Source organism: Athene cunicularia (assembly GCF_003259725.1).
Source record: "Athene cunicularia isolate RWA chromosome 12 unlocalized genomic scaffold, athCun1 chr12_part1, whole genome shotgun sequence".
Classification (NCBI taxonomy): Eukaryota; Metazoa; Chordata; class Aves; order Strigiformes; family Strigidae; genus Athene; species Athene cunicularia.
This window is the reverse complement of record NW_020799116.1, coordinates 9,421,386-9,432,616: the sequence shown is the minus strand read 5'-3', so window position 1 is coordinate 9,432,616 and position 11,231 is coordinate 9,421,386. Positions and strand designations below refer to the sequence as shown.

At 38.2% G+C, this 11,231-nt stretch overlaps 1 protein-coding gene across 1 annotated transcript in view; it reads right to left on the bottom strand.

Annotated features, from left to right (window-relative positions):
- Window positions 1-11,231, bottom strand: part of PPP4R2 (protein phosphatase 4 regulatory subunit 2) — a 33,083-nt gene that overhangs the window by 20,950 nt on the left and 902 nt on the right. Inside the window, exon 2 of the mRNA XM_026857562.1 lies at window positions 10,737-10,818. Coding sequence (XP_026713363.1) covers window positions 10,737-10,818 — 82 coding nt within the window. The remainder of the gene's footprint in view (window positions 1-10,736; window positions 10,819-11,231) is intronic.

The window sequence follows — 11,231 nt, the reverse complement described above, 5'->3', positions numbered from 1 at the left end:
CCACCCACCCACCCCTGTTGCCATTTGACAGTTTAGTTTTTGTCCAGGAATTACTATTTATTAAATAAGATTGCTTCTTAGCAAGGAGTGCTCAGTGGTAGAAAAATAGCTCTCAATTTCTTCAGAAAATACCTTTGAAAAAATCTGGGGTAGGAAGCTGGCAATACTGAGCTCCCATTATGGGGAGATTAGCAGGCTGTGGCTCAGCAGGGATTTCATCACCGCACAGTGAGGGAGGGTGCTGCCCCACCATGTACTTAACCTTATACCTGGTCTACATAGAAAGGGGCAAGCCTGCTCTGCTGCTCCCACACATTCCTGTGCTCCCACACACAGGGAAGTGAAGCAAATCAGTAATCTAATCACAGAATTAATGCTACAGATAAGGAAGAACGTGTGATGTGACGAGGAGCAGAGAGCAGAGCCATTCCTTTAAGCAGCTGCCCTCATGTACCAGATAAAATAACATACATTACTTAATTCCACTATTGCTTCAAATACTCATTCAAACTTTTTTCCTACTTCCTGCGCTTTACTTTAATACTCGCTATTTTGATGCAATTAATCTTAGTGTTATCATTTTGCACACTTGCTATTTTCACCATCCACACAGTGCAGATTAACACGGGAAATGCCAAACAGTGACAACAGATTTACACAGCAAAGCATCAATGCAGAAGAGTTTCTCAAATGCTTCTGGCAAGTACACAAACCCTTCAACCTAACATTAAATTAAAACCGTAAGCAAGTGCTAGATTCTTTATCGGCGTTTCTGAATGAGCAATAAATTTTGAACTTTAGGTGATATAGCACAGTGAATCAACTGGAACATCATGCTTTTCTGAGAAGGGTATACTCCTGCTAGAAAACATGTTGGCAAGCACTCTTCCTGGGCGAGCATCCTGTTCACTTTCACCTGATAACTCATGTAAAATTAAAATGCTCTCACGTTTTATCTTCAGTAGGATTTGACCTCATGTTACCTTTCATTTTAATTAAAAATATATTGAAGAGCACAAAAGAGGAAAAACTGGTATTTCCCACTACACCGAAGATATTTTTCCATCTTTACTTGCTGATTGTTGTCAGCCTAAATTAATTCTTTGCTCTCCCTCTTGTGAGCATCACAAGCTCATTCCCGAACCATGGAAACTCTAATAGATTAGAACTACATCTGCTTCAGTAGTTCGAGTGTTCACCTCTACTACTTGCAAATTACTACTGCTACTGCCAGGAACAACAAAGATTAAGACTTAGTTATAGAAACAGACAGCTGAGGAAGACATTAAAGTAGTATCTGTAATCATCAAGGGACTAATTCTGATCTCTGCTGATAAATATTCAGCTGACTCCAGCAGAATACAGCTGTTCCATGGAACAGAAAAAAATGAACTAGGACTCAGAATTTTTAAAGTAGTACATTTATTAATATAGTATCTAAAATGAAACTCAAGTACCTTTCATTTTCTTTTATTTTTACAGGCAAAAACTGACAACAGAACAAAAAAGTAAAAAGATTACAACAGATTCTTCATTCAAGAATTAAATTCCTTAGAGCAGAGTGGAAAGCAACACAAACAAAGTAACCGAAAGCCTTCGAAACTTCCACAAGCCACCAGAAGTGTATTATCTATAAAGACAAAAGTAAAAGTAGATGGTATTTTCATTAGATTTCCCTCTTCCACTTGAAAATTTACTTGAAGTTACCTTTGGTTGATAAGAACAAACTGTTGTATTTACTGAACTATTCCACTTACTATGCTTCTGCACTATATACCAGTATGTGAATTCTTACCTTACTCTGACTCCATATAATTTCATTTATGCACATATTCAAATAACACTTATAAATCTCAAAGTCTTATTAAAAGTAGAACAATCACCCTGGATACTGACTTTCCTCTAACTGCAAAGGTCTCCAAGTTCTACAAACACAGACTTTTGAATAAGCATCAAATACCAGCTAAATCCTCCCACTGAGCAGTATCAACTATACTTATTTACAATTTAGTTATCTTTTTTCTTCTATCATGCAGCAAAATCACTAGTTCAGGAATCACACTAAACTTATGCAACAATATATGCAAACCTAGTATCTTCCTGCTGTCACATGTTTTTACAGGATACTTTACCCCAACAGATTTTATTTCTCCAGTTCTGGATAATTTTTTTACCAATATTCTGTGTAATTATTACATTTACCTTTTTCCAACGTTTAGTTATCGCCCCCTGTACTAGATTATCTTAAAATTATTTGGGTTTTGTGTACTTTAAAATCTGATTGATGACGTTCTAAAAAATATTTCCTTGTATAACTTAATTATAAAACACAGAGCATGGTTCAGAACTCTCAGTAATCACTTTGTCTACAGCAACTTTTTTCTCAGCCCATATCTCTCATTTCTGTAGAACATATCTTCAAGACAGAGACAAGATTACTAGACATTTCTGCAACACAATGAAAGATACTGATCCAGTTGTTACTACAAACTATATTAGGAATCATTTTCAGAGAGGCATGATTTCAGTGACGGTATTCTTGAAATATCAGTTTTAATCTTTAAACTTCAATTAAAGAGCATTCACATCAACCTTAGAGTTGTAAACAATATCACTTAAGCAACTAGCACAAGAAGTTCAGGAGGAGGAAGTATCTGACTTCTCACACAAGTTACAATCACACAAGCCCTAAGAACATTTATATTCACCTGCTCTACCAAAGATAACTGTGGCTGCATTTGAACACCACAGCCAGATTGTCAATAGCAAATAGGCATTACCCATGTCAAAATACCTCCCCAAACCCATGCCTTTAACTTGATTGAACATTTTGCTGAAATTTAGACAACATATTATTTCAACTCTAACAATTCCATGGAGTATTCTTAGCTTTTACTTATTCCAGTTTCAGATAAAATTTGGCTGAACAGATTAATGTTCACCAAGGCATGTTTCAAGAGTGATGCTGTGCACTGTGTAACAGAGATTCTGCAAGAATTCTATAGCACTATTTAGCATGCATCCCATTCAAGAGATACTGCACCGAAAAATAATCCATCAAGCAAAAGCACAAAATAATTCCGTAGGACTCTGGAGCTGATTGCAGGCAAAATACAGAAACATTACATAGTTGGCAGTTTCTCAATGAACCTGTATAGCAGAAGCCCAGGAGTCAAAATTTAAGGGAAGCATATTCAGAAATCTTCCTGAATTTGCAGCAAGTTGAAGTTACTATATAGGAGCTACCTACAGAAAAAAAAAAATCACTCCAAGTAGTATAAAATTGTTTGGATAATTGCATATATAAATACACACGCTCTTCCATACCCAAACTAAATTCCACATATCTATGAATACAGGACACAAGTCATTCCAGGTAACACCGGCTTGCACAGAATAACCAACCATACAAAAGAAATTTCCATGCTTGCCAGTTCATGCATTGTCCCACAAAAATACAGGCTTCACTCAGGTCTGAAAGCAGTCCTACTAGATTCAACTAAACTGCAATTGTTACTAATTCTTTCCAAAACCAGAAACAAAAGCCACCCAGTCAGCTTGTATACAAGGCAGTTCAGCTGACACACACTAGGCTTGGGCTGGCAAGATGTCCCCTACCTCAGTGACCTAATACACAGTCATTAGGTGTTTCTGCATCATCACACTCCCTTACCACTTCTGAGGAAAGCCTCATCAGCTGTAACCATCATGGAAATCTTGTAACTGTCTTCAAGTAGTATTATTTCTAAAACTGAGACCTGCCAGCCACATAGCAGCTTTGTGGAAAAGCAACATCAGTCTGGTTTATCCACAAACCTGATAATCCACCACCTCAACTGCTTTGTATCCTCCCTTCTGTATGAACTGTTGCCTTGTTCCTTCCCCCCAATTGCCATCAAGCACCAACCTTCCCAAAACTTGCAGACAGGAAGAGGGAGCAAGGTTCATCAATTCCAAGGTCAAATCAGAAAAACATCCTTGCTACCGTAAAGTGTAATATGGAGTGGAACAATACCCAAACATCTGGGAACGTACTCCCACCAAAATAGTAACAAGTGCAACAGGACACTTCAGGTCCAAGGAAAAGACAGAGGTGGTGCTGAGGAATCCACTGAAGCAGTGAAAAAACAAAGAGGTAAAGGTAAGAACTGACAGAAACTCTGAGGATGAAATCAAACCCAATTAATCAACACAGGAGAACTGAGCTTGAAGAGTAGGATGCCAACAGAATACTAAAGGTGATCATCAGAAGCACATGCAACTGCATTAACTGCTACAGAATAAACAGAGGGGTGGTTTTCTGTGCAAAGAGTGAACTGCCTGCAAAAAGACTAACAGGGAGCGTGCTTATAGACAGACTGTATATAGCAACAGGGAAGACAGACGTACTTACAAATGAAAGTCTGCATGTGCATACAGTGACATTTGTAGTTAAAATAGTCCGATTACACTGAGAAGTTAGCACTGCCATGAGGAGCTTGCCTTGTGTCTTTCCTTACATGTGTATTCTATAGAGACTAAAGTTTATTAGGATCATTTCATCATGCACGTTTTATAATGGCATTAAAGTTTGACCTTTATACTGTAAACCCCACTCCCAACCGATATGAAGTGGCAGCATGTAAAATAAAACACTACAATAATATGTGCTTCCTAAAGGAACAAGTGATTTCATCTGTATCACAACCAGTTCCTCTGAAGTACTACAACTGCACATTTCATACATACATTTTTTTTAAAATAAAGGTAAATAGGCAAGGAAGCTAAACTATCTTAGACAAAGATAAATCAGCAGGCTTTTCAACTGTCATCCTGTCCTTCAGAGGCATCAGTGGATTACGAGACAGAAAACACAGTTGAGTGGATTGGGAATTAGGGGGGAATAATTTCAGTCCCTTAGTGGAATGAAGTTAGTACGGAATAATAGTAGGAAACAACGCAAGGAAGTTTACTCACATGTCTTGCTCCCCTGAGAACATGGAAATGGAAGAGGCCTATACTAACAAAAGCCCACAGACTTCTTTCAGAAAATATTATCCTGTTTATTATGGCAGGAACTTGAGAATTGTTTTATTTCATTAAAAAAAAAAAAAATCAGAAGGAATTACATTCCCCCAATAGTTCAAAGATTTCCAGATAATAATTTCCCTCCAAATCAGACCAAAATTTTCAAACTTAGTCAAAAAATACTAGCATACATATCAAGCAACAAAACTGCTGGTTGAATAAAACCAGAGAACATACTTCATAGAAAAAAAGTAGACAAATTTAAGCTGAAGGACATATGGCTACAAAAATCTACATATTTGTAACATAAGGAAATTACTATACAAGAGTTCAGAATACGTCATTAAAACACTAAAGCTGAGAACGGGAACTCATTCTCATACATGTTCATTACTACCATATCTCCACTCACATCTTTTCTACAGCTGACAAGCTATTTCACTGCTGTAACAAAATAATATGAAAGCTAAACTGATACAAAAAAGTGTTCCAAAAACGTAGTAACAAAAAGTTCACTGCTATATAGGGTACACGAAACAGTATCAAAGGATCAGAAACCACTTTTTGCCATTATCTTCGATATAACCATGGTTATGTAACTTACATTTACAGTTATATAATTTACCAACAGCAAATCATCCCTGAGCTACCTGACTGTGTTGATGAGGGGAGATCAGCAGACACTGTTAATTCAACTTTAGCAGGACACATGGCACAGGGGACCATCCCACCTACACAGCAGACGTTATCGTTAATGGGGTCCAAAGTCTAACTGCAACCAGTTACAAATGATGTCGCTGAGAGTCAATGCTGGGGCCAGTACCCAAAGCCGAACATCTGCTGGTGTGTCCTCGCAGTGATGTAGGCTGCCTGCACTCTGGGTCACATTTCCAACATCAAATCGATTACACCCCTCTACCTGCACTTATGAGACCATAACCACAATACTGTCTGGTTTGGGGTCACGCAAGGTAAAAGAGCAGAAAGAGTGAGATGAGCATAAGTCTACCAAGACAGCTAACAGAGCTGCAGCACACAACCTAGGCGGGAAGTTACAGCAGCACATCATCTGCTGGAAGAGGCGGCTGTGGTGGCACCATCTAACTGCTGTTTTTCAGCATGGAAGGGCCAACTGCGTACAGGAGAGACAGAAACAGACTCCCTTCAGAGCTGCACAAACGAGGGTTAAGGGGCAGCTCCAAAGGAAACTCCCAAATTGCTGCAAGGGAAACATCTTCCCAGTGCATGTGGTAAAGCAGTGAAACAGGGAGCCAAACGGAGGGTGTGGAAGTGCCATCGCCAGAGCCTTTCAGAAATACTGCACAAAGCCCTAACTTTGGAATCTGCTCTCCCTGAATATAGGGTCTGACCAGATGACCTCCAGAAGTCTCTTCCAACTTAACACTACTCCATGATGACACTATAAAAGTTCATATCTGTTCTACAATCACATATATTAAACTTGACTCAAACTGCAGAAAAGCATTTAGATTGGCCCTCAGGGAAACCAGTGAAGAGACAACTCCTGTCATCACGTTTAGATGAGGTGCAAATTAGTATTTCAGATCTTCCAGGGAAACTATGACTAAAGAATTTGACTACACAAAGAATTAAAACAAGAATGTATTTTAATGGCTGTTTATACTGCATTCATTATGTCCTGGCCAGAACAGTGCTCTCTACTCAAGCCTAGAACTATTTACAGTTAATCACTTCTGCCTATATACTGTATTTCTTCAGATTTTAGTACTTCACTTCTTATTTCTGGATTCATTGGCTGTCAGTAAGCATCTGTATTATACCTTCTACTACAGTAAGCCATTAAAACTGTGCTTTATAGGTTGCCTGCCCCAGGGCAGGAATGGGGGAAATGCAGAGAAAACTGACATAAAGTTTTTGATTACTTTTGTTTTCCAAGTTTTATTTTCAACTTTAGAACCAAAGGAAAAGTATAGGTTTCCTTTCCAGTCCCACAAATTGGATTTTCTTGAAGTACCTAAATAAATTAGAAACATTTTTGCTATTGAAGGGGCAGAACAATTTTAAACCCAAGAGAATTTCCTAAGAGGTAAAACATATTTGAAATGCAAAACACAAGATCATAACGGATAACTGATCTTCATATCTGTTCTTTATGAATTTGTCAGAAGAACAAAAAAATTTCACTTCTAGTATTGCAGTGCTGTGACTTTTGTACCATCTCTTAAAGCCGTTTCTACTTCAGAAAAAAATACGCAAGTGGATTTCTTATGCAAAAAAACAAGCACAAAAACATATCCTGTTTTTAAATAGGTCTTTCAGATAAAGTATTAAGACTAACAAATTTCATATATCTTCACTTTACTCAGCTTCACAGGTCACACAGTTCTTTTACAAACTAGAGAAAAGGAGGTTATAATGATCTTGCCTGACATGGTCTCACTAAGGAAATTCCATGTTAGTATCCTAGTAAAAATCCAAGTCAGTCCTCTGAAAAGAAGAAAGTACCGAGACTCAACACAAGATTAAAAAAGGTTGAACCATAAACTTTGTATTTCACCTATGGCTAAATCTTACCACAGTAACTGCTAAGAAACAAAAATATTTCGAAGTAGCCAATCAATCAAACTTTTGCTCCTGTTCAACTATAATAAAGGAAGTTTAGACTGGCTTTTGTAAATGCAGGCCGTATCCTACAAACAACTAAGTGAATAGTTAACTTTGCACAAGAAGATAGCTTAAACTTCAAATAGATGAAGTTAACACACATGATTGCATGATCAGGTTTTTACTTGCAAAGTACTGATAACACAACTAAGTTTATGCTGATAATATAACCAAATTTAGCAACATTTTTATTCCAGACCTTCCTTGTAAGTGAAAATGACTGGTAACTACAATAAAGATACACCCTGAAGAGCCTTATCATAGTTGCAGTGCTGGCTTATACAACTCCCACCCTTTGTTCCTCCCCTACCTCATCTCTTCAGTTGCTCTGGGGTTTGACTACGAGTTAACAGGCACAAAACAAGCTGGATCAATGAACTGAACCTTGTTAAAAACAGTACTGCCAAAAAGCAAAGTTACAACTGCGAGCAGCTTCCTGCTCTAGGTTACCATGCAGCTACATAAACAGTCTAACAAGCACAAGTGAAATAGTGACAAGGGCTGCATTAACCAAGACGCTGCCAAGAGAAATGCACTAGTAAAATTACAGCCTAACCTAAACCTGCATCTACCTGTTCATACCTCGCTCAGATGAATAAGCAAATTGAAACAAATGGGGGCAGGGAGGTACCCAACAGCTCTTCAATCTGTTAAGCAAGCTATGTATGCCACCGTCATGCTTTGATGAGAGCCTTAAGTGTCATTTTAATTTACTTCATTAGCACACTTTCAAACTGAGTTTACTAATTGTTTACAAGATCTGCTGCAACTACATCAAGAAGGGGTATGGGGGTGGGGGTGAGAACACTCTATATCTAACCCAGGATGCAGTGTATCATCTAAAGATCAGCATTCATCACAAAGTTAGAAAGCTGAGAGAACCTCCATGAACACTGTATAACTCCCCTAGAAACGGCACTAACTCAAAGCAAAAATACTTCACATTTCACTTGTCCTTATTTGCCTTGGTCCTCACTTACACAGGCACTTTTTGTTTGTTACGTTAGGAACAGGCTGTGACCGCGTAAGATCCATTGTTTTTCAATAAATAAATCTGCAAGCCATTTGTGCAATTACCCTGACTTAAAAAAAAAAAAAAAAGGATGGTTAAACTGAGTTCTGAAATTATAAAAGTCCTAATAAATGTCACCACAAACCTATTATTTTAGATTTCATCTTCTCATTCCAAGGCAATTATTTATTACTGGCTTAGATTTCTATTAAATAAAGTTAATTTTGCATAGCTGGAAATAAAGAATATTTAGCTCATTTTGAATTAAAATGCATTGGGTGGTTTGTATATTCAGTAACACGTTTACAGTGTTCAAGCTGTACTAGCTTAAAAATAGATTGTTTTTACAATGCATATTACATGCATCTTTACATGAATGTTTACCGTGAGATTTTCATTTTTACTCATTTCTTCCTGATACTTTGATACACAAGACATCAGCGAAAACATAAGTGTATTTGATGAAGAAATAGACTTTGGTAGATAATGGAAAGCAAATTAAACATTATGGAACAATATTTCCATGTCTGTCTCCAGATTATATTAGATACTTCTGAAGTTCACATCCGACACTTTAAAAAAAAAAAAAAAAAAAAATTAATGCAACTGAAAGATTCAAGAATGCTGAAAAAAGCTACAAACCTGGAAAAAAAAACAGCAAACCCTGGAAACATAGAAGACCAGGGTTTATATGAAGTTCCACGTGACAGATTCCAGTTCAGGTTTAAGAAATAGTTTTATAATAATCAAATAATTTTTTTAAAAATCATCTAGATTTCCCAAATGGAAATAAAGTCAGGAGTTTATTAATTCTCCAAGTTTCACATAGGGAAGAAATTTCCCAAGAACTTGCTCCTATACAGTCACTTTTTAAAATTACTTTGGAATATATGTAACAGTGGCAGAAACAATAAAAACAGCCTGAATATTTCAGAACGAAAAAAATATTTTAAACATATAGAGACAAAACACATCACAGTAAGCCCATACTAAAATGAATACTACACCAAAATATTAAGCATTACAGCTGTGTCTTTCTGCTGAGCCAAAGCCTTCTATTCAAAGAGCAAAGTACGTTTCAGAACTTGTTTTTCTTTCAAAACCATTAATTCGAGCAGTACTAGCAAGCTACCAAAAAAAACCCCAAAAAACCAAAACCTACAAACCTCTTCTAAGTTAGAGGCATTCTAGAAACCTGAACAAAGCCCCTGCGATCACTGTTTGCTAACAAAACACTGGTAAAAGCACGTATCTCTTGCTGAAGCCTGCAGTCTGGCACTAGGCCTCAAAAACAAGGAGACAGCCTGGGAGCCAGAAAGTGAGCAAGTCTATAGCAACGCACCCAGGGAAGCCTTTCCCCTTCCTGCCAAATAGGGATCCAGCAAGGAAGTCACCCAGCGCAGCACCAGCGCTCATCCTTGACAAGGAGCGCGTATCACGGCTCCTTTCAGCTATATCCCACCTTCGGACGGAAATCCGCCAGGGTCATCTGTGAAAGAAAGTCCAGGAAAAGTGAAACTCCTGGGCGAGCTGAAAAAACGAGCGACTACGGAAACTCAGAGTAGTTCCCATGTGTCTCCTCTGCAGAAAGCACCTACGTGATTCTCCCCTCTTCATCAAAAGCATTTAGACGCAATCGTCACACAGCATGGTCTACAAAGCCTAGGAAGAAACAATCTAAGCCATTCATATCTTCATGTAAATAACACTATTAGCTACCGTATACTACAGATATTACAACAGACATTACAACAGCTCAACTTTCCATTAAAAAAACCCGAATGCCACATAATATGCATTAAAGAGCAACAGGTTTACTGTACCAAGCAAGATCAATACGACCTGACAGATACACCTGAGGAAAGCCTATATAAAAAGTCTCCCTGTCAGATAAAAACTAACTACCAGCAAACAAAACTAATCCATCCAAAATTACATGGGAACCAAGGCAAGCTTATTTAGCTCACGGAAGCAATCTACAGGCAAGAAGAGAATCCAGATAGCATCCCACTGACTTAAAATGCAGAAATGTTACAAGCTACAACCGAAGATCACCAAAAGTCACACTTACATTGTCTCTCCAGTCTTAGCAACATGACAAAGAAACTGATCCAGTATGGGACACACTTCCTTCTTTCCCCTCTTCTCAAAATCTGTTGGTATGAGAATGACACAAAAAGAATGGTAAAAGAAGATAGGACAACAAAAATTCCTAACAGCGATTTATTTGCTTTAACGATCAGTACAGCTGCCACAAAAATATTTTCATGCTTTCACAATGCTTTAGTTGTTCCCAAGAGCTCCACCAGCTTCCCAGCCCTGTAAAACACTTAATATTTTCCTGTGGAGAAACTACATGCATCTGACTAGCAAAAGTTGATTTGCAACTTCTTTTGAGCAGCTACAACAGAGAAAGAGGCTGATTTCCTCAGGCTGCATCCAGCAAGGCAAGCTAGCGCAGAAGCGGACTGGGGAGAAGAAAAGCTACAGGCGAGGGCCGAGGAGGGGAGGCAGGCGGGCATGCGGGGGGAGGAGGGGGCACTCCGTGCGAGGAGAGCCCCGGGCC